The following is a 25,627-nucleotide window of genomic DNA, read 5'->3' on the forward strand; positions in this document are numbered from 1 at the left end:
TTCATTGTACATAAATTCATTGTAAAAGGAGATGGAAATGGAACATGTTTTCTCCTAATTCACAGGACATTTTACAAAGACACATTTGGGTATTTGCAAGCTATTGTACTTTAAAACAAGGAACACAGTGCACAAGAAAAAAGGGTGATTAAAAAAGGAAACTGAGACAATAAACACACATGCAAATGTCAGTCATAATATCTTTAAATACATTGTTACTGGGGCTGAGTACATACAGTACTTTCTGATATGTTCGGCGCTGCTGTTTGGACACTAAGAGTATAGTACAGCATTTTGCTGTTCAAACCAATCAATCAATTAATAACTGGGCACATCCATTTGATTATATTTAATTGATTAAATAAAATAAGTATATTATATCCTTTACTGGATCTTTTTTGTGATGGTAGTACAAGTTGTACTTGTAAAGATGTAAAGATGGTTCAAAATATACAATATACAGTAGTATATGCTTTTGGAGAAAAGTGGTCTTCTATCAAATTTGCAAAAACAATCCAGAATCTTTAAATGGTTTGAAATTGCATTCTCTGGGAGGTTTAAACAAATGCCATTATAAAAACAAAACGATATCTATCTTCATTCCATACAATTGAAATAAAATAAAAACTGAAACAGGACAAATTGAACATTAGATTTAAGGGGAAAAATAATTTTAGAATAAACATTGAAAAGTCTTAAACTGTCATTGTAAGATCTTTTGAAAATAAATTATTTTCAAACTATAATAATCTCTGAATTGAATGAACTGAATTTAACCTATTCTTGGATTAAATTGATTGAATTAAGCTTAGCATTACAGTGTATATTGGTAAATTACTCCTTTATTGCTAAGGATATTTAAAGTTATTGATAATCATATTTGAAGACAATGGAAACATTTTCCTGGAAGAACGTTCTTACTGACATCAGGAAAGGGAAGGAGGGAATCAGTATGCTTTTGTTAATGTTTACACTCAGTGTTCTGTAATTAGATTCTAATAAGTGTGGAACCATCAGAAGGGATGGAAAATGCACTTGAAATATTTTAGCAGGTTTTTTTCAAATATTTAAATATTCTGTGGAAATAATAACACAACACTAACTTAGCACAGCTTGTAGCAATGAGCTTTAAATTAAAAAAAAATCTAATATATTAACAGAATGTGAACATTTTGAATAAAAATGATCAGCAATTGTCTACTTTTGGGTTTGTCCTATATATTGCTTTTTCATTTACATTTTACATAATTGATGAATTCCTAAGGTTTCAAGTAAGTTTATATACATTCATTTTACGATCACTTTATTGGCCATATACAATTTCTTGTATTAGGAATTTGTCTTTTCGCATACCCCAACTTGCCCTCCACACAGACAGGGAGAGAAGCTTGAGGTCAGAGCGCAGGGTCAGCCATTTATACGGTGCCCCTGGAGCAGCTGGGGTTAAGGGCCTTGCTCAGGGGCCCAACAGAGTAGGATTCCTCTGCCAGCTGTGGGATTTGAACCAGCAACCTCCCAGCCACAGGCACAGATCCTTAGCCACAGAGCCACCACACTGCCCAAAATGCAATTTGTTTTCTCTTTCTTTGTGTGCTTTGTTGGTATTTTTAGCCATTATTATTATTATAATTATTATTATTAATCATTAGTGTGTGGACAACCTGATGAAAAAGAACGTCAAGTGGACACAACTGTTAAATCTGGATTCAACCATGTGTATTCAATACCTGACAATGTCATTTATGGAAGCGCCGTTTTCAGTTTTATATCCTGAAATTTATAAAGAGAGATGACTACATAATTCAGTGCCAGAGAAAGAGGAGATTAATATATCCAAACTACAAAACTGAGAACTTCATATTGAAATGTTACAAATATGAAGGTTTATTTTTATATGTGACTTTAGTCCATAATGCAAGTTGTCTTTCACCTGTTGGCACAAAAAGCTGAAATTACTGATGCACCCTTCAGGAAATAGCCATTTTGAGAGCAACTACACATAGCTGAATACCACACACGATGAATACCACAGAAAAACGCAAACCCTTATAATTGGTATGTTGTAAATCTTAATCAGTCATTTATTTGCTGGCAAACAAGTTTCACTTTTACAACAAATATTAGTTATGAGGTCATTCAACTCAGAAACCATACAAAATGAATAAATAATAGCCATAATCATAATAAAAAATCTATAACCTGTGCTGCTAAATCTGTTACCACCTGAAATTCAACGTTATTTTTTAAATTTTATATATATATGTTTTATCAAATAAATAAATAACTTTCCTGTTAGGAAAAAAAAAAAACAAAAGATCAGACGGTTTCAGTTTACTCTCTCCAGAAAGCTCATTTTTAATAAGTAAAACATTTCCATCTTTGTACAAGTGCCTAATGCTTATCAGTAGAATGTCTGTTTTCTTCCTGACATGCACAGGCCCTGCCTTTTTAAACGAAGACCTCTTAATGTCATGGAGTACAAGCCCATTGAAAGACTGATTGCTGCTCAATTAATTCTATAGTACTTTTTAAGATAGCTTTCAGCTTAATTTTCGAAATGGTTTGCCATTACTTCCACTGTGGGTGAACATAATTTGATTAAAAAATTCGAGACAGTTAAGAAAATTAAACTAAAAATGGTTCTGAAAACCAAAGTGATTGCTAGAAAATGATCTTCATTAAGTGTTTTGCTCAGTGAATATGCAGTTTATAGGAAAAATGAGAACGAAAGAATAAAACATTTTCGCTCCTACTGGTAGAATAAACCCGCAAGACCAGCACAACAGAAAGAAAATGCTATAATCACTACATTTACAGAGACAAAGGATTTGGAGGAACAGAAAAAGCATACTATTATGTGCAATGCTAGTATCTGTACATTTACATATAAATTTCTTAGAATTCTTTGTCATTAGTTTTTTTTTCTTTTTTCTTAATAACTGGAATTATTACAGCAAAAACATAAAATATGCTCTCTCTCTAGCATACTGTATTATGTTAAAGAGTCCCCTCATGGTTTTGTTCAAAAACATTGTTGTTTCTAACTCACAGGATCTTCACAGCAAAATGCGCTGTAATTCACCAGATAGGAAGAAATTTAAAAAAAGCCAGTATGGATACAGAAGTATACTAAAATAGTTTTTGTTTTAAACACTTAACTAATGGCAGACAGTTTTGGGCCTTGTTTGTAATTCCATTGGGATGTCAAAATGCTAGTAAGCATTACAGATGAGATCCTAAGAATGATGGTTAACCCCTTGAACACCACGAATCCATTCAAGGAACTTTTTTCTTCTTAACTGAGATATGCAGGAATGTCCTCAGCCATCCTATAAGTCTGTTATCCTTTTCAGTTCTCGAATGGCATCAACATTTTAAGAACACAGAGAAAAATGTTTACCACTGCTTACAGTTGATCAGAACAAGAAACCATGGGAAATAACTGTCATCTATAGGCTAGTGACCAAGTGGGAAGGTTCCTGATTTGCTTCGTCAGGAGATGCATCTTCTTTATTGGGAGGAACTATAAATCCATCACTGCTGCCCCGGCCCAGCTGGTAGTAAGTATGTAGTTGATGGACATGGTTTCGTGAGCCCAGGTTCGGCATACTTTTATAATAAACGTCATCCACGTCACTACTTTTACTTGTTGGAGGCTCGCTCTGGGTCTTAGTGCCATTGGCTTCTGTGACAGGCATGCCGGTAAGCACAGGCATGCTGGTGTAAAGGGAATCTCTGTGAGGTGACTGTGTTTCTTCAGTATGCTCGTTGGTTAGCAAAGGGAAAAAACTCTCACTGTTTTCCTGTGGAATTCGTCTCCTGGTAAAGTGGTGGGGTTGGTGGTTTTCAGTGGATTGAGCCCTTTGTGGAAGTAAAGGAGCATTGGACTCTTCTCGGATGAGCTCCAGGCCCAAGCTCTCTTCATGGTTGAAAGAAGATGCATCATCCAAAACAATGGCATCATCTTTGTTGCTGTTGCTGACATTGTTCACCAGCTTGTTCATAAGGTTTCTGTTCTGTTCATTGGAACGCTCATGGTTGTTCAGGTAGGAAGGGATATAGTTGGATGTGAGTTCCTTGAGAATCTTTTTTTCTAGTGCTGTCTCATTGTGGTTGTAGCCACGGTCTATGATTTGAACACAGTCACTCATGTATTCACCACTGGCAATGCTATAGCTGTTGCCGTGGTTACCATTCAGTGGTAGAGTATCCATGACACTTGTATCCCTGGCATTGTTCAGAATTCCCTCTGAAAGACAGGAAACATTGCTATTTTAAATGAAGAACTTTGAATACCAGGACATTTAACAGCAATAACTATATCCTAAACTGTTTGAAAACTCATTTTCTTTTTTACATTTTAAAATATACTCACAGTCTACCTAATGTGTTGTATTTATTAATACTGTACATATATATTCCATTGTTTTGGTTAATGAATGAATAAAGAATTTAAAAACCATAACACTACAACAATCACATGTTCATGCAAAATAGATAAATAATTCATACCTAAAGAAATTTAATGTTTATAAACTTTTAGGGACAAATATTTTAAAACAGCTTGGAGGTTAGGAACGATGTCCATTGTTTTTTGGCACATGTCCTTTATTTCTCATTTGGTTTCATAACACCATCATTACCCACTGGACCATTGTAGCATTTGTTAAATTTATTCTAATTGTAAAGCATCTTTCTTTTTAAAGCACGGTGTGATCAATCATCTCCTTTATTCTTCAATGAAAACACTTTAAGAATTCTGACCGACATACATTTAATTAAATTTGTGTGTCTTTGAGATGACATTTTCTTCAAAAAATCTAATGTTAGGGTCCTATACACTATGTGGACAACTCAGATCAAATGGAGAAACTGATTAAGACCATTACATAAATTAGACATAGTTTAATTTATAGCTGGTCTGCAAAATACCTTGAACAGACATTTAGGTTTAGAAGGTGTCAAAATACCAAATGAAAAGTAAATACTAAGATAGCCTTACCTTAGGTTCCTGATCAAAAATATAGTTGACAGATACTGTAATATTATACTTATTGAATGTATTATGAGGACAGGAAATTGTAAACATTTCCTGTTTTTTTTCCCGATTTTATTTGTAAATTGTATATCAGAGGGTGATTCATACTGTCCAAAAATAAATGCCACAGTATTCACATCTACACCAGATGTATAAACTCACAATGAAACACAATAGACAGGACATAAAAATACCACAGCAAAAAACATTTTCATCACATTTATAAACAAAGAGTAAATGACCATGCTATTGCTTAGTTTCAATGTGAAATATATTTTTGTCTGAATCCAAGTTAGTTTGGCCCTTATTTAACAAAGCTTTTAATTTCATATATAGTTTAAATATCATTTGTGAAAGAAAAATCCCTAGTAAATAAAATTTGAAAAAAAAAACCCAACATATTTTAGTGCTTTTGGTAGCATCGCTAGAACATTTTTCTTTGCAGTGATAAATACGGGCCTTTGTTCACATGGTAATTATTTTATCTTTAAAAACTTTCAGTAGGACTTTCTGTTCTCTCCCATGCAGAGAAAGTGTGGAACCATAATTAGAAACTTCAGATGGAATACTTTCTGTTTACTTTTACATCAATGCAAACTTAAATCCGTTGTTTCCTGTTAAGGAAAAAAGTAAAGTATATTTTATACAAGGTCCTTTTGTTTGTTTTAAAATACAAATACAAATACACAAAAACCTAATCTAAACCAAACAATTAATTTCACATTTTAATGTGATTAGAAATTCAAATGTCCTGAGAATGAAGCAATTCACATTATTCGTAATTAATAACACACTTGTTTATTTTTAACAAATTCAACTTGATTGGCCCAGATGTTAGTTTTTTTTTTTAGATAACAATCAAACACAGGCCACAGATTTATCTTGCATTGAGGTTTGTAATTGCAAAATGTAATACAGCAATCATGATGCTATGCCAATGATATCATGTTAATCGTAGCTTTGGCTGATGAATTTCATAAGCTATATGGATTCAGTGCTACACGTCTCATTAGCTTTATAGAAAAGATTCATATTTTACAATTCAATAACATTGTGCTTTGTAGAGAAATGGTAGAGAAAGGCAGCATTTCAAAGGATTGTAATTATATATAGCAAGACAACAACTTCAATACTCAAATTAGAATTTGGTGTCAGACAATTATTAAATCTGTAATTGAGAAAGAACAATAGTTTAGAAAATGACTCGTTTATTCTCCCCTTTATCAGCATAGAGTGAAAAGAAAGTAAACTGAGGTCAATTACATTTGATATGCAATGTTTAGTTTTACTCCCATACTTGTCTCTCTGTAGGGCTCTAAACGACAGCATGAAGGAAAGGAAAGAAAAACACAAGTAAGCTTACAGTGACAAATAGAGGAAACATGAATAAAAGCAAACTGATGATGTGCAGAACAGAGAAGTGCAAAGGTCATCCCTGCTCCTTGTAATAAGTGTCTAAAAACATACTGTACAATAAGTTAATGCAATATAATTCACACTACAAAATGTACGTTACACTTATCTTTTGAAACTTGTTTTTTTTGTAAACTGTGTAAATAGAAAAAGTAATGATCCACTTTAAGTGTTTGGGTGATGCTTTATTTGCTTGAACCTGTCTTCCATGTATGATTATGTCACAATCTACCTAAATGAATAAACCTACATTGCTCTTGAATGCACACAGTATTGAGTATTTATACCATATTACCACAAGAATTGGGACAAGTCCAGCTATGCCAGTAATGGATTATACCAAAGACCATGTCCACACATGTGTGTCTGCAGGTTTGCCAAAGTAGAAAACTGCCTACATAAGAATTTTGTTGGCAGGGCAGCCATCTGTAATTATACTGCAAGAAATCACTACAGAGGCCCCAAGGTCACTAAAACTGGATTACAGATCAGTGGAGATCCATCCTGAGGAATTCCGAATCCTGCTACACTTTGTATCTGATGGCAGAGTCTTAGTATGGCATCAGCTCAGATAAGTGCTCAGACAGAATGCAGTACATTGTCCTGACATTACAGTGTAGGTTTGGTTCCTGTGACGATGCTAGTGTTTCTCATTATCTGGACTCGGGTTACTGTTCTCACAAAGTGTATCTGTAGTCACTGTGTAAGGTTTAAGCTAGCATGGTGATGGCTTGTTCATCTACCAATGAGATAATGGACCACATTATAAACTAGGGAAGGAAAAAACGGTTAAAGGAGAAGTACAGATCTCAGTATCTACACAAAGTTTACTGAGAAGAACTAATGAGTCAGAAAGAAAACACATATGCCACCATTTTTTCTGCACAAGAAACAGCACTGAGCAAGGAATGACACTGTTGCCACTTCATAATAACACCAAAAGTTTTTTTCTATAACACAAAATACATATATAACTCTTTTCTGAACATCTATCTTTTGTTGTCCCAATGCTTCTAGTAACACAATAATAATAACTTGAATTTATCAGATGGATGCACTTTAAGAATAATAAAAAAGGTTGAGACATTGAAGAGAAAAATGAACAAGGAAATTGATTAATTCAGAAGAAAATAGATCAATTTATTCATCAGGATTAATTCATAAGAATTAATACATTACAGCACTGTTACAGAAACACCCTCCACCAAAGCACCCTCAACCAGACTAAAGAGATGAGAAAGTTACCATACTATTGTAGGTTCTTATCAGATGATCTGAATGTACCATTACAATGGTGAAGTAAATCTATATAAAATGATTAGATTTTTACTCATTTTTAGGGCTACTTTAAGTGATGACTATATGCATTGTGATGCAAAAAGATCACTACTCAAATTATCAGTCAAATTGTATGTACTTCCTGTCATTCATTCAAATCATTGATAATGACCAATTAAGCTCTATTTCAGGCTGGTTCTCACCCATGTGTATACATATTTTTCTGAGAGATGGCTGCAGTTAATTCACAGAAATATATACTGAAATGTAATCTGTTGTGTAGTGTATGTTCTTTTTATAGACAATAGAAAGAGCTTATTTATTCAGGTCAGGTAGATATCACCTAAGAATGTGTTTGTTTTACTGAGATAATTAAATCTTTTAAGCTGAAAATTTATCCAATTGAAGGTCAGGAAATGTGAAAATGTGGACTACTGTTTAATTAACTAATACATAAATTGTTTGAAAAGCATTTTGAAAATAAACATCTTAGAACTTAACTTTATAAAAGTTATCTCCAAATGTATTCATATCCTTGATAAAGTGTTATTAAACGTGATTTAGTAAAGAAAATGCAAGTGCAGATCAAAATTTTCCAACAGTTTTAATTGCTAAAAAGGAGTAACATACATATTAGCATCATATAAAAATAAATAAAAATTATATTAATTGTGAAATATGCAGTGTTTAAATTTATTTATACCCCTGTTAATGTAAAAAAAATGTATGGTATTCCTATGATGCTTTTTGGTCATTCATTCTGCAAATCCTCAGTAAGTTGCCAAGCACTTCTAGAATTCACTTTAAATGTAAAAGGAGTTATCATCCAACCGAAATGAAGTCTATTCCATGTTTATACATAGTTATGGCTTTCGCAGGTATGGAGACGATAATATTTTTTACTGCCCATCATCAAGAAGTTCAAGGTTTACATTCAATCTTGTTTGCATACGATTTTCCTTTAGTGTTAACTGTCGTCTTTTTTGGAGAAAATGTGATATTGTAATTAATGAACACATCTATATAAACAGTCTTGAATGATCTTTTTGTACATTTCATTAAAAAAATAAAACAGTATTGTTGTTGTGAGCCAGAATAAAAGTTGCAAATAGGAGTTACAGATTAAATGAGATGGTAGTGGTAAGAAAAAAGACAAAGTATAGGACTGGGCACAATATACACCTGAACAGGGCAACTATGACATGCAGCATTCTTCTTCTGTTTCCCTGTGTTCATTTTGACACATCTATCATGCTCAATCAGTTTCAAGACCTGAATACTACAATTTTCATATTAGCAAAAATGTGTCAAAATACCTAGGCAACACAATAGTTGTTATTTAGAATCTGTAGAAAAATATGTTGCTTGTTCTATAGTTGTTATGATGAATTATATTTATTAACTATTTTAATTAAGAACCTTGAGGAATGAAAGCTATATTGTTAAAATCCTGCACTAGACATTTATTGCATTTAATATAATGTTACTATACATATTATCGTGAAAAAGTATTTTCCTGACTTCCTCTATTAATGCATATTTGTTACACTGGATGTTTTCAGAACTTTAGACAAAGTCTAGTATTAGATAATGGGAACCTGAGTGAACAAATATCACTTTATTATTATTATTATTTAATTTATTTAATAAACAAAGTTATCCAACACCCATATCCCCTGTGTGAAAAAGTGATAACTGGTTGCGCTACCTTTAGCTGCAATGACTGCAACCAAATGCTTCCTATAATTCTTTTACATTGCTAGATTTGGCATTGGTAGGTTTTCAAGCATGAACTGCTCGTTTCAGGTCCTGCCACAGTATCTCTATTGGGCTTAGGTCTGGACTTTGACTAGGCCACTCCATAACTTAAATTCTGCTTCTTTTCAGCCATTCTGATGTGGACTTGCTTTTGTGTTTTGGATCACTGTCTTCCTGCATTACCCAACTACTCTTCAGCTTCAGCTCACGGATGGATGACTGAACATTCTCCTCAAGAATTCTATGATACAGGGAAGAATTCATGGCTCCTTTAATTATGGCAAGTCGTCCAGGTCCTGTAGCAGCAAAGCATCCCCACACCATCACACTACCACCACCATGTTTGACTGTTTTTATGATGTTCATACTGTGCAATGCAGTGTTTGCTTTATGCCAGACATAATGGGACCCATGTCATCCAAAAAGTTTCACTTTTGACTCATCTGTCAATAGAATATTTTCCCAAAAGTCTTGGGAATCATCCAGGTGCTACTTGACAAATGAGATGAGCATTTATGTTCTTCCTGCTACTTTCTCATGAAGCCCATTTTTGCCCAGTCTCTTTCTGATTGTGGAGTCATGAACACTGACCTTAAGTGAGGCAAGAGAAGCCTGCAGTTCTTTGGATGTTTTTTTAGGATCCTTTGTGACTTCCTGGATGATCTGACGCTGTGCCCTTGGATAAATTTTGGCAGGCCGACCACTCCTGGGAAGATTCACTACTGTTTTAAGTGTTCTCCATTGGAGATTATGTCTCTCACTGTGGTTCAGTGGAGTTCCAGAGCCAAAATTGCTTTGTAACATTTTCGAGACTGATAGATATCATCAACTTTTCTTCTGATCACTTTACTTTGATAGTGGCAGAATGTGCCTGTTGAATCTTTGTGCTGGCAACTTGACTCTGATGGCAAGGGTCAAAATAAGTGAGGTTCATATTGGGCAGGGCTGGCTGTATTCAGTCAGCTGAATCTAAATTATCCTTTTAATTGGGTTGATTTAACTAGGGGGCAATTTCTTTTTTACACAGTGCCAGTTGGTGTTGGATAACTTTGTTCATTAAATAAATTAAATATGCAAAAAAATGTGTTATTTGTTCACTCAGGTTCCTTTTTATCTAATATTAGATTTTGGTTGAAGACCTGAAAACATTCAGTGTAAGAACTTTGCCATAATAGAGGAAATCAACAAATACTTTTTCACCCCACTATATATATAATCACTGTAAATATATAATTTATGTTGCAACATCACTACAACAGGGTATTGAAAAGGACATTCTAGCTATTATTCTCAAATCTGTATATTTGATTACACATTAGAGAACTTTACTATAACATAATCAGTGTTTCTGGAGATTTTCTATTTTGTAATTCATTGTTAGTCAAGGCTGTTAATTAACAATAACAACACAGATACTATTAATACTTATAATTATGTGTTTTGGGTTCTTGTTAAACAGTATGGAGTTCAATGTTTAAGACGATTTTAACCAGAAAATCCTGTTTGACAATGGATTTCCCAGGAAGATTAAAATCCAAGAATGGAACTCAGAAGACCCCGTAAACATAAGTAGCACCCTCTCAAGATTAGCTAAACATCTTGGGATGTGAATAAATCTGATCATGTTTTATTTAGAAATATTTGTCATTAAGATTGATAAATGTGACAGGTGCACTATCAAAATGAAATGCACAACACAATATATATTTGTTTTGTCAAAAATAATTAATGTATACAGCACTTACATTTTCTTTGTAAATCAACTTTATCAAGAATATATTTGGAGGAAAATATATACAGTATACAGTATATGCATTGTATATATTTTCCATGTTGCATTTGAAAAATGGTATGTTCCATTGGTGAAGTCTGTCTGGAACACATCTGTCTTGGAAATACAGCCTTCAGCAATTCAGAAGACAACATATTATTTCTGCTCTAATTTTTAGTGCTTGAGAGAGTACCATTCCATAATAATTCTTTGGAAAAAAAAAGCTAATGCAAAGCAGAACAGGTGATGAAGCATTTTAGTGATCTGTCTCAGTAACATTGTGATGACTGTATTTTCAAGAAAAATGCTTAACGACTCACGAAAACCAAAAGGTATTTCATAATATTTTTTCAGTTGAATGGTCAAAAGATTTTTACAAAGTATGGAAGCATTTCCACATAAGATATGATGTACCCATTTGTATGTAAAAGTAATGGCAACTTGTTGCTCTCTCATGTTGACTTTTTTATTTAACCAGTGTGAATCACAGTGTGAGGAGTGAAGGTTATCTTTATTTTCTCTATGGAGCACAGTGTTAAAAGCAAGCCATCTCTACAGTGTCACTCACCCAGTATTTACACTTTGAATCCCCTCCTTTACATCAGTGAAGTTGTTTTTCCTTTCTATTCCATTAGTTTTACTGAAAACCAGATATGTGGCACTGCGGCAAGGATCTGCCTCTAGCATGCAAGCTTATAAAAAACAAAACAAAATAGACGGATGTAATTTTTGTAGGCTTCATCTGATTTCTGATAAAACTTTACACCAGTTAACTGAAAATATATTCCTGTAACATATCTCATGAAAACTAAGAAAACTTCTATACAATTATTCAGTTAACTGGTTATTCAGTTGTTTCCATTTTAAAATACATTAAGTAATGCAGCAAAATGTCTAATTTTTTGTTAACACAAGAATTAGCATTCAATTCTGTGTTTACAATGTATTAAACATTGTAGCAGTTTTTTCCACATATTTAAAAAAAAAAAACATGAATTAGGAAATCTGCATTGCAGGACAAGTGCTAATGCAAATCTTATTGTACTGGATAAAAATTTATACTGATTCAAGTTTCATTGCTGCATTTCTTTTTGCAGTTTCTCAGTGACCTCAGAAGTAATTTGAATATCTTCCTTTCTGCATCTATATGGCAGAAAGCTGACCTGTGTGGGAAGTTATCATTTCATGTTTGAGGTGGAGGGTTTCTGTATACAAATAAACTTGGATGAATCCAAAAATAATTGCTCGGCAACCTGAGATATGTTTTAGAATTTTCAATAAATCCGTTAATATTTGACTGCTTGCTATCTTTGATTTTTATGGTTACATGATTTTACAATTTTTCAATATTAGTGAGTAAGTTCTTTAAGCGGGTCTCTAGGAACTGAATCTTCAGAATTCAAGAAAGATTACTTGTAATCTGAAAAGGAGGTTATGTCCTAAGGCACTTTGTAACAGTCTATAATTAGGTTTATATCTTTTCATTTTTTATCTGATAAATATTAACACAAGTACTAAGCTACTAAACACAATTGTAATTGCCATTTAAAGGGCATTATGGTTATTGCTTAACCTAGTGTCACATTCTAAAGTGAGCAGCTTGACTTGTCTAAGCATTCTGGCCCACAATACTACATTTATTAACCTTGCCACATGTTTCTGCTGTTTAACATTTTTACAGTATATTGTTGAGGAGATGGAGTGCTCTTGATGTTTGGTTTTATGCTGAAGAATCATTAGATCAGATCCAATGCTTACATATACTTTCAAAACTATTTTGCTTTCCATACATTCAATTGCAGTTCTACTGCTTTCCTCCTTTAATACAGATGTTCAAGTTCAGACACACCTTTGTGTGATAAATCATGGTTTGGTAAATTTATAGTAGAAATAAACATTAAAATGGAGTAAATACAATTTTGTGAGCAGAAGCCTTTTTTTTTGTAAATCATACCCATCAACTGAAACTCTTATTTTAATGCTAGATTTATGACAGTGCAGAAGTGTGAGTTGTAAATTTAACTGAAGTTTGATAGTCTGAGAGTTCTAGCAGGCTTTACAATTTTACTCATGTGACGTAATGCAGATTAGTCCATGTCTGTTTGCAGATTACCCAAATTGCTTTACCCTGCTATTGTTGTATTATCAGTGGTATCATCATTAAGTGGTATCACTTACATAAATCTTTTAATCTGTAATATTAATCAGTGCTGTGGCATCCATAATTTATGGTGAAGGTAAATAAATGCAATCTAGTGTTTCACACAATCAAAATGTTAATTATTTTGTTATTGTTGATACCAAAATGTCCTGGTAAGATTATTTATGATGTTAATGGCTGCAGACGTAAGAAGAAAAAGTAGCATTAAACATTTTGACAGTCCCCAGGCAAGTATACATAATCCCCATTTTATCTATAGCTTTGCTAACCATCCTCATATAGTGTATCTAAACTTAAATACACTTGCAGCATGAAAATATTTTACCATATAGTACCTGATAACTAACAGTATTAAGATTAAAATATCTCATACTTAAAATGACTATAATAGTTAAATTGGATTAAACTAGTTCACTGAAAAAATACATAAGTTATGTTAAAAGCGATTTTGGAATAACTTACCATGAAGTATTAAACTTTTCGTGATGTAATGAATACTAAGAACATACATACATATACATAAATCATGCAACACAAGCTTTAGAGACAGAAACGTGTAGCAAAATATCAACAGGTAAAGGCAGGTATATCTGGTTCCCAATGGAAAGAAAACAAATCTTTTCATTTCTTGCCAAATAGGCTGTGAGATATGTTTAACTAAATGCTAAATATACATAATCAATAAGGTATTTCAAGACCCTACTGCACTGATTGCAATAATGAAGGTCATATGTAGCCTAAACCCTCCACTGAAACCCATGATATACCATATAATAAGCCTAAATGAGAAGCAGCTGCATGAGTTTTGGAATCAGAGCCCATATTAGCCAAATCAACTACAACTATCAACATTATTAAGAAAAAGTCTAGCACACCTTGTGTGTTGTACATGCTCACAGAAGGGTTGTTATAGACCGCCGATTCCCCAAGCAATGTGTTATAAGGATTGTTAGTGCCATGAGGACGGAGAAGAGCATTAGTTATAAGATGGTTAGCCATGGCTCCTGGAGCAGCCAGATAAAGACAAAGAAAGAAAAAGAGTCAATCAGGCAAATGCGGTTAAAGAAAAGAATTTAAAATGACAAGTCATATTCTTTCTTTTCTTCGGGTATAGCAGCAGCAAGCTTGATCGATTGACAATAGACTAATACATGACTACAGTCTATATAGACTATATGGACAAAAGCAGAACAATTTCAATGACTTTTTAGAAAAAAGCACAAAAACAGTAGAGATGCTTTCCTCAAAGCCTTCACATTTAGACATGTAACAAATGCTGGCTGAATGCAACAGTGTACAGACCACGCATAGGCATAATAGACCAATGACACACAACAGTAGGCAAACCTACACCTTTTCTGTGAATGATATCTGGGAAATTTAAAAAAAGTTTTTTAATAAGTTACATTCAAACCTTCCTACAAACCAGAGTTTATTTTCTATTCTCATATATTGTCTCCCCATGCTTTCAAATAGTCATTTCACCTGAATGAACCAAAAAGCAAACAATTCTGAAGGAGCAACAGTAGAGCTGGCTGTTAACGTGACCCTTATGACTGAGCTGTTTCTCAAACAGATCATTGACTAGCAGCAAGCGAAGAAAAGCTTTCAAATTTCAAACTCACTGTTTACTGCAAAATACTGTATATGTATATGAGTCATTGCAGAAGTGCTAGTTTTTGTGTGTTTATTGCTGTTTTTTTGTATCCATGCAAGTAAAATGAAGTTTTACAATCCAGTTTATATACAGTAACACCAGGCCCTGTTGTCAGCCCTGTTGTCACTTCTGTTAAAGCATGCAAATAATTTGTATGTGGATTAGTAACAAGGAACATTAGAGCCCAACTCAAGCTAGCTTCTAGACAACCTGACAAGACAGCTTGCTGCCAGGCATATCTGCATCTTTTTTATTTATATAAAATCCTGTTCTAGAATGTAAAAAAAAAATCATACCAAAACTCATATTTATTGAGTGGGTAGGTGATGATTTATCTGTAAAGCACTGAAAGCTTTAGAAATGTTTGTGAAAATTCTGTTTAAAAATATGCTAGACATTACCACTATAACCAGTAATTTATAAATGTCTCTTAAATGGGTGGAAATATTTTCAATGACTCTTCAGAATCAATTAACCTTCTTTAAAGACTTCTAAATGTGCACTCTAGTATACAGAATGTATGTTCATTTATTTGATCCCTTGTATATTTATTTCTGTCGTACTATTTACATTGCTTATACTGTTCATAATACTATGTAAATTTTTATAACATAGTTGTCAGTGATTGAGCTTTACACATTATGTATTGGTAACAAGCATGTATGACTATCAGTGTTGGGGAAAGTTACTTTTGAAATGTAATACTGTACATTACTATTACAAAGTGTTTTTGTAAGGGTAAGTAAGTTAAGTTAAGAAGACATTCCAGAAAAAATCATTTGAAAACTTTATTTGTGGTGATTTATATATTATGGATACTATAAGAGATTATAAACTAGAATACACTCCTTAAAGGCAATTTCTCTGGACTGCTAATTATTTGGTGTTCAGATTCTGTGAAGCAAACATGTCCTTAAACAACGGTGAATGTATATGACTGTACTGAAGGTAAACAGTGCCTTTTATACTTGAAATATAAAATAATTAAGTTATTTTGGAAAGGACGTCATTAGATAAAATGAAATGTTTTTGTTTTCAATATAAAATATTCTGTGAAAATGATTATATAATAGCACAATCTAATTAAAATTAATCATTTAATAATTAATAATTAAATTAATAGAGCTAATCTTTGGAAAAATAATATACAGTATATATTTTATAATACTTGGTAGTTTGGCAATAACATATAACATATGTTATGAAACTCCTTAAGGATTTGCTCATTAAATTAAAATTATTTTTAAAAAATTGTATTTAAATAGGATGTTGAACATTCCTGAATAGGGATTAAGTGGCAATTTAATGTGTGGGAATAACATTAGAAGAATACAACACAATTACAATACAATTACACTCAGGGTCATAATGTGCAACAAAAACATGAATATTAATTTTTATTTTATTTTAATCAACAGTAATTTTGCATGGTCCTGAATATAGTCTTGCATTAAAAATTAGGTTGTTACATATGTTCCTTGCAGATTACAGGCCACATTCACAGAAACATATTTTTATTGCTAAGGTACAGCTTATTGCAGAAGAACCTTTTGGAAACGAGGCTCCGAGTCTTGCACTCATCATTTATTGTAAATTCTCAATATTCCCATTTTAAATGTATTATTTTTCCTACTCTGTGTTTAATCTAAAAGGCTTTTTTAGAGGACTTTGAAAACATAAACATGTTTAGGACAAAAAATGCTCAGAATAAAAAAATAACATTCATAAGAATTACTGTTAATTGAATAACTAATTCCATCTAGTTAATGCTTTGATTTGTTTAATTTTATTGTAATTTAAAATTGGCAGAACCTTTCTAGCATTTTCTGTCTAACAAAACTATTGTGTGTGGATAATAAGGCCACAGTGCCTGACAGAGGAATTACTACCGATTTAAGGAGTGGTACATCTCTGACAACTGTAAGTCTCTGAAATCACCCTGCATTCTATTGAGACAATCTAGATCCAATTCTGATTTGTTTCATTTGTCAGGTGTGAAAATTGCAAATACCGTATATATTCAAGTGACTGTCATCATAATAATTGTTGTCTATTACAGTAGTTGTGTATCCACTTTTACATTGATATTTTACTTTGCCGTGATTTCTTCTAGATGATTGTAATCTTTGCAAAATATTCTATCCTATTTCCAAAAGATGTATTTTTTGTGTGCAATATGTACAGACTATGTATGACATACAGAAATAGGGAAATTAGTCATTCTTTAACGGGAATAAGATACACCACTTAATGTGAGTAGGAAACCACAAATTTCCATAGTTGGCAGCCTAATTTTAGTCTCTTATAAATCTCAAATCATTGTTCAAATGTTTGCTTTAAGATAGATTTCTCAAAAAATGCTAAATCTTCAATACCAGAACGTGGTTTCAATACAAATGCACATTCATAATTAATCTCAGAATATTCAAAAGGATAAATAAAAACGGATGTGGATAAAAGGTGCATAGTCTCCCGAAAGGTTTTGGAATCACCATAAAATGTTAGAAGCCCACATTTTAAACATTTCACATTTTATCTACCAGTCAGTACAGATACTGTACTACTAGAAAGACATTTAAATTAAGCTTAAAATACATTATACTGTATTTAGTCTCACTACATTAATACTATTTATATAAGTTTTCAATTCATATATATATATTTGAATGTGTATCTTGAATAATTTATCGATGTTAAAAATACTGAGAACAAAATATGTTAATTCACAAACTATTTCAGTTTGGCTATGATGTCATTAACATACTTTTCAAAGTGTCATAATGTGCAATCTGAACAAGATCATTTGGTACTTTAATTTTCAATGCTACATGATTGGTTATATCAAGTTTAGGTTATGGTTGAGAGCATTACAGTAAAACACACGTGGCTCACAAATCTTATTACACACTATTTTCTTACTGTAGTTATAACAGATAACTTTGGATTGCTTGACTAAGTGCATAATTATTAAGATCTTGACACTTACTTTCTCAGTATAACATCAATCCATCATTATAACAGCTTATTAGTGTCTAAGTGAATCTCAGCTCCTAGCAGATTTAGAGAGAGTGGAGTGTAGGGCACAACCTTCTATCAAGGGACTTGCATCTTCATTAAAGATCTCATGTAAAATGGAAGGCATTCGCTTATAGATAATCAAATATAAAATGAGCAGGGCTTTATTTTTACTAGCATTTTAATTTTAATATCTCCAATCATGCAAGTTTGTCTTTTATTCTTAGTGACTTTATTATTAAAGATATTCTTGTAACTTACAATTACTACCAATATTTACAGATAGAATTTTACTTTTTCATTGAGTCTGCTTTCAAGAACAATACTGCTAATTCTCCTGACAGGCAGGTAGATGGTGAGTTTTATTACCACAATAAGAAACAGAAACTATAAATACTCGAAAAATAATAAGCACACACAGGAAGTGTGCCTTAGTATGATATCTTGTACAATCATTCAAATTTAATTCATCATTAAAAGAAAACCCAATTAATTAAAACATGCAGAAGTCACACTGAATGATGGCCACACTGTACTTGAGCCAATTTATAACTCTAAAATTACATAAAAGTAATATTAGAACTTTTAAGATTACCTCAGGTGTATTACAGTCTTACCTTCTCTGACTGAAAATATGTTCGCCTAAGCTACTAACCTACCGGGTAAGAGTGATAGCTTAACATTTCTATCAAGGCCAGTTTGGCTGACTAAATCTTACCACATGCAGTTATAAAAAATTATGAAGGAAAAAAACTTTGTGCTTTGTATGTTTTCACAAATGCAGCATTTTATGATAATTGGTGCAAGGGAATAAAATCACACTTCATATTGTGACAGTTATGTCTTAAATTTGTGTGGTTGTGTTTTAAGGTAATAACCTGTGGTGCTCTAAAATGAAAATAATGTAATAGTGCTTGGTTTATCCATGTGCAGTTGAATTTAAAGTAATACTGCATCCTTGACCTTTTCTATTTTCATACATGCCTGTCTCTGTTAAAATTACGTCTGTTGTTCCATGTAATCATATTTTTGCCAAAGGCCACTGCTGCAAAAGTCTCATAAGAAGGGCTTAACTTATTATAGATAAAATGAACAAAGTGTTAGGAGATGCTATCATTTTACCTTCTGGTATGCTTGGGTATGGAAAATGCCCTTCTGTTTGCAGAACGTCATGGAAAAGTAAAAACAAAAATCCATACAGTTAACAATAGAGCAACATTTTTTTCATTTCTAGATTTAAATGGGCATTTGGATCACTTCTGCAAATGCCACAGTATATTTCCAGATATCTTGCAGTAAATCAGTGCTATAATACGTGACCAAAATCTTCTGAAAGAATGACCTCTATTCTTATTTCTGAAATGCATTCATTCTTTTTCACTTGCTATCATTTTCAGTTTTAACAGTTTTTCAAAATCTTTTTAACATGCATTGCTTTGTATACTTTTTATAAGGAATATCTGAATGCCACTTGCTGCCATCAGTAAACAGAAACCTACTGGTGCTGGAATGAGCTTTTAGAAGGTGGACTTTAAGGGACAATGCTTTAAATCCTCATTAAATAGTAGAAAGGAGAAACATGATTTTTTCATTGATAGCCTGAGAGGGAGAAAGTTGCATTGATTAATTCCATTATTACCTCTGTTCAGTGATGCTGAGCTGTTTATGTCGCCTGTAATAAAGGAAGACTCAGACTGCTTTCTGACGGTATCATTCCACATCCTGCGGATTCGGCTCTAGAAAACATAAATATAGCATAATCGGGTTAATAAACATTTAATGCTGTACCGATTTGTAACGTTTGTGTTACACAACAAAAAGTAAAACAGATTAGATTATTGATGTGATTATTGATGTTGCTGTATGAAACCAAATAAAAATGTGTTAGCATCTCCCTTGATTCCCCCTTTCCCTCTTCCCCCACCTTGAGGACCCTGCCGGTCCTGCCCAGCTCTTGTTACAGTATATATTTTCAGTACTAGTTATAACATGAAGGGACAAAGACAAAAGACAAATATTTATAATTCATTTGGATTTAGTGAGTTGCATTTACTAACAATTACTAATTTTTTTAAATCATTTTAAAGGGTATATTTATAACAGGACAAGGATTGCATCCCTCACCAAGTACAGCATGTAGTTTTTAATTTGGACCATGAGCTGAATATTTGGACAAAAATAAACTACATTACCCAATGTTCCACACATTAAAGAATTATGTGAAGTGATATCCACAGTTATCCATACAGTACATCAGCTACAGTATATACAGTAATACTGTTCTTGCAGACTGCCTTTATTTAGATGTCATTGTTAATACCACTGTTCTGCAAGTGATCATTAAACTAATAATAAATAATAAAATGTTTGGAGCGGTGCATATCTCAACATTATAGCAAATTGAAGTATTACACATTTAAATATATTGATATAATTATAGTGCAGTCTTCACCAAAGTGAACACTTGTATCAGCTACAATTCAACTTACAGTATAAAAAAACAACATTCAAATCAACATTCGAAGCTTTTAATCTGATCTCTTTTTTTTACGTTTACTTGCTTTTAAATAAGATATGATTTTAAACCATTGTATAATATATATGATAATTAAAATCTAAAATAAAAATAAGTTTTCTAATTACCATTTAAACACAATTACTAATAATTCTATATACTGTATGGAATTTAAATATATATATAATTCATAAAGCGTTATACAGTATTGTGACATATCTAATTTGGAGTTGTGGTAGCAACATGGCAACAATATCGTGTCTCGACAATGTTATTATTGTTATCATGTTATCATTGTATTTAATGAAATGTCTTTGTCTATAATATGTCTACAGTATGATTAGCACAGAAAAGAACAAATGGGTTAATAAACATTTGACACTGTACCGATTTTCTCTGATAACCAAACGCAGCAGCTGTACTTTAAGGATTCACTGCATTACTTGGCAGTTTTGTATAGTACAGTCCTGCATCAAATTCTCTGAACCTAATTCACTAGAAGGCAATGGGGAATGACCTGCCTTCCCCAAACATCTGACCAATTGGTAGAAGACAATTAGTTAAGTTATATTTAAAATCGGGAATCTGAGGGTTCCAAGGAGCTGTCAAACCAGTGAGCAGGGTTCATAAATGGTTCTATCCTGGAAACAAAAATCTATTTTGATGGATTTATTAAGTATGAATTCAAAGGAATAACTGAAATGGCTACAGCACATCTGAATCTGACCATGAGGATATGGAGATGCAAGTTAACATCAGAAAACAAACAAAGTTTAGTCAGTTTCCAGGACAAGTTCCCTGGAAATTTGGTGGAAGAGAGTGTTGAGGCTCCAGTGGGTTGCTATGTCCTGTTTGCTTTCCAAGAGTCTCTAAAGCTGAGGAAGTAGGTTAATGTCCTAGGTGCTGATGTCCCTAATGTGGACTCTAAACTCAAGGAAGCAAAGCTTATGGTGAAAAATTCTGCAGTGGAAAAAAGGAAGAGTCAAATGGAGAAGTGGCAAAGGAGTATCCAGCTGAAGGATAAATTGAGCTCACCGATTCACAGTATCACATGTGCTCAAGCTGCCAGGACCACACAACTAAGTCACAGCACAGGCATAACGAACAGTTGGGTGTTGTGAAAGAAAACATTCCTTTAGGTGACTACTACTGGAATGCCAAACATAAAGAAACTTGGCAATGTGCAAAACTGGAAAACCTGTTATGAATTGAAGGTGAAAAGTAGAGTTCTGATGGCTAGTGAACAAGATGGTTGGAGTCCACGATGGCCACCTGTGACACACAGATCAGCCAGCTGCTTTTAACCAATCTGAAAGTGAACGCACATCTTAAAAGCAATTAAATAAACTAAGCATTAAGCTAACAAATTATCAGATTTTAACCTCCAGGCCAATAAGAAGGCCCAAGATCCAAGTTTCCAGCACAGAGGCCACCAGGAGGATTGATATGCACAGGAGTAGTGTCTTCTGGCCCAGCTCGGCTGCAGAGAAAACATCATTCTAAAAAGAAGATCCATTCTACAGAGTCCCAGTCAAAATAAATTGAAAAGGAGAGACAGATTCTTCAACTAAAAGAAGAAACTGAAGAACAAAAGATAAAAAACCATGACCTTCTGGGAAGAGCTTGGGAACCAAGGTCTGCTGAAGGTCTGCTGTATGCTTAAAAATGTGCATGGAGAAACTAAATACTGCTCACACTGTATAGGATGTTGTAGAACAGCAGCTGACGCAGTTGCCGACTAAAACAAGGGAGGCTTTTCAGATGGTTTTCCCTCAGATTACTCTTGACACAGAACAGCAGAACTGTCTGCAGGAATTCAAATAAGAAGCATGGCACAACCTCAGCTAGACCACTCCAGAAGCATGGGATTTGGATATGGCATAGGAGTCTCAGAGCATAATACAGGCAAAGTGACCTAAGTGACCTATTAATCCTTCATTGAGAACAAATCTGTAAAGTTTCAGGACTTACATTTCCCAATTTGCATAAGACTGATGATAAGTATACTCATGGTGTATTCTAACTCAACTATCCTCCTTTTAGTAGGAAATGTATAAAAAAGTACATTTAGCCTGTTATGGTGAATTGAACACCCCTTTAGCACTCTTGCTTGATATTCACACTCCAAACCAAACCAAATTTATGAATACTTAATAAAATAAATATATAGCTTGTGATTAATTAGTCTATTTCACTGCCTGTAATATATGTGCAGAGGACATGTCAAAGGTTTATGAGCAGAGTTGTGAATTAAGAAGAATACTGTGTGAGAGTGACCCTGAACATGCATCTGAAGTAACAGACACTGCACAGAGAACAAGGAGAAACAGAAAGCCCCCCCCAAAAAGGGAATAATTAATCTACATATTGAATAAATCTTTATACTCCGTCACAAACATCCATTTACATAAATTAACATAACAGAATGTGATCTGCTATGAGTTATTGCCATGTCTCAGGTGCCCTGTCCAACACTACGAGTGTAGGGCTACAGTGTAGAACACTACAAAATTAGGACTTGTTCCAACATTTTGTCTGTTCCTCACAACACCTTCTAAATATGCTAGAACTCTAATACTGGGAACTGGGAGTCTTATAACAGATAAAATAGTTTTTTGATGCACAAGGCTGATTTTTTTTCTCTTTTTTGTTCTTATAAGTTCCCACCATTGTATAACTCTTTAAAAAGCCAAATGTGGATTATTTATTTATTTGGCAAGAAATTAGTTACTCTGGACTTAAGGGTTCAAATTAAATTTGCTTGAATTGAAGATAAAAATAATATTCAGAAATGCAGCATGTTGGTTGTTGAGAAAAAATCCACAAGAAGAGACATTTTGCTTTTTAATGTTGTTCAGAAATAAAATGTAAATATAAATATAAGTTAAGGTGCCTACATAAAAAAATAAGTAATTTCTTTCTGGGCTGCTGCTGGTATTTGAACTATATCATCTTTCAAATCAAGATGCTGGTCCTTCTGACTGCAGATCAGCTTCTACATAAATGTCATTACTTAATTTGCATTTCTTTGCGTTGCCACATTTATGTATGTAGATCACTTCTTTGCTTTTTGCTATAATCTTGCAAGTATTTTTTTATTTATTTCCACTGTGTGATGGTTTGAATAGTAGCGATGGTAAAAGGAAGGTGCAATAATTTCATGTAACTGAATATGGCAAAGAAATGTCTCTCCTTGAGGCTGTGGTGAAACCTACAGATTGTATAGCCCATCAGCTATTCTATTACAGCAGAGTATCCCTACAGTCTTCAAGGTGCATTATGGGAAATGCAAAATAAGGTGAATATCTGAATCAAAATAATGGCTTGATACAGTTACAATACAATACAGCATACCACATGGGAAAAAGCCGTTGACAGCATGCAACCACCTATTTTTTAAGGTTATGCAGTTTACATTAACAAGAGCTCTTCCCCAGAGCTTTCATAAAAGAGATAAAAGAGAATTGGTGGCCTCACTACCTTTCCTTTCATTATATATCAATGTGCTCTGAGTATATCAAACCCACCCCTAACAACTTTGTAGAAGCTCATTTGATTCAAAACATATCATTTTGACCAGAAGAACAGTGCACATACTGTGAATTTTAAAATGCTAGTCACACAAAAAACCCAGACAAATGCACAGGTCTCTGATCACAATTTGTTGTGTGTGGGTTACAAGTTACTAGTCTGTTACTATAAACAATGCGCATGGTAAAATGTCTACTATGGATTAATGAACACAGCAATCTAAGATGCATGTGAATGTTAAAAACATTGAATATAGACAACTCAGTTCACATAGTTGAGAAGAGAGTGGTTGGAAGGTGAGATCCAAATCTCACACACTTCCTATGCCTATATGTATACATCTTCCCTTTGTGTATCTCTCATATCCTCATGTAACAAAAGATAACTGGCAATTTGAACTACAAACAGTTGGTTTAGTCAGAATTGGTATAACACTCCCTTCAATCCAGGAATATGTCTGGTTACTCTCCTTTGTAAATCCTCTAAGGCATCAATAACTTTTGAAGCATATTGTCTAAATTAGTGTATTCTAAGTGGTCGAACTTAAACATGCTCCAATTTAAATGTGAAATCCCACAATGTTAATTCTCCACTCTGGAAGATATATCCAAATGTTTTATTCACCTATTATCACCTGTTTATCTTTCCTGTTTCCTTAAACTGAAGTAGGCAAATATGTTTGCTCTACTTGATTTAAGCTCTCCTAGTCCCTTTAAGACTCCCTCTGGCAAGGCGGAATAGTTGAACTGACAATGAGTTGTGAATGATTGTGTGGCATGCTATTAATTTTCTCCTTTGTAAACTCCTGTGTCAAATAATCAATGTAAAGTTATGCTATTTACTGTTAGCCTTCTGTAATACACCTATTTCTACCTCTAAAAAAATTACTTCTTTCCTTGCTGATATTTTCTTTGCTATAGTAATATTTAAGAAAGCCCTTGGTATTAGTTTAAGTTCCCATATCTATACAATTTTCTATCTCTCTCTTGGGTCTTCTGATATCTTTTTTGAGTTCAGTGTAGTGTAGGTGCTTGGTCCTTTTTGTATTCTTTATGAAGCATCTTCTTTCTTTTTATTTTTTTTTTCTGTAATGATATATTAAACCATTTAAGGTAACATTTTCTACATGGTGATTTGTTAACTTTTAGTTTAAATTTAAGCTGTGCCTCTAGCACTACGTTTCTGTATTCTCTACTTATTCCCTATTTAAATCACCCTAATCTGTTCTTTCTCATTTTTTTAAAGTCTGCTTTTCTGTTAAAATCATAACAGAACAGAACATCATTGCAATAATTATTGACTGCAATTCAAGTTATGAAATATCTCTTCAATGGTGATCATATTGTGTTAATAACACATTTCTACATACATATATAGTATATTTCATATACAGTACATAAGCAGTGACTGTCCTCAGAGAGTATGGAAACAAGACTGTGAAAAGTATGAAAAATGTATAAAGGAATTAATGTTTGGCAAAGTCTAATGTG

General features: G+C 33.2%; 1 protein-coding gene across 13 annotated transcripts in view; it reads right to left on the reverse strand.

The window, feature by feature from the left end:
- Nucleotides 1-2,056: 2,056 nt before the first annotated feature.
- adgrl3.1 (adhesion G protein-coupled receptor L3.1) overlaps nucleotides 2,057-25,627 on the reverse strand; it is a 340,584-nt gene continuing 317,013 nt past the window's right edge. For 4 of the 13 annotated variants that reach the window (XM_069192140.1, XM_069192139.1, XM_069192126.1 and 1 more), the window contains 2 exons: nucleotides 19,731-19,827; nucleotides 2,057-4,249 (listed from right to left, as the gene is read on the reverse strand). In XM_069192140.1, coding sequence (XP_069048241.1) covers nucleotides 3,450-4,249; nucleotides 19,731-19,827 — 897 coding nt within the window. In that variant the 3' untranslated portion in view covers nucleotides 2,057-3,449. Of the gene's footprint in view, nucleotides 4,250-6,301; nucleotides 6,354-14,294; nucleotides 14,424-19,213; nucleotides 19,247-19,730; nucleotides 19,828-25,627 lie in introns of all 13 variants that reach the window. The other 9 variants (XM_069192119.1, XM_069192108.1, XM_069192099.1 and 6 more) reach the window with 5 other exon arrangements.

Source organism: Lepisosteus oculatus, chromosome 1 (assembly GCF_040954835.1).
Source record: "Lepisosteus oculatus isolate fLepOcu1 chromosome 1, fLepOcu1.hap2, whole genome shotgun sequence".
Taxonomy (NCBI): domain Eukaryota; kingdom Metazoa; phylum Chordata; class Actinopteri; order Semionotiformes; family Lepisosteidae; genus Lepisosteus; species Lepisosteus oculatus.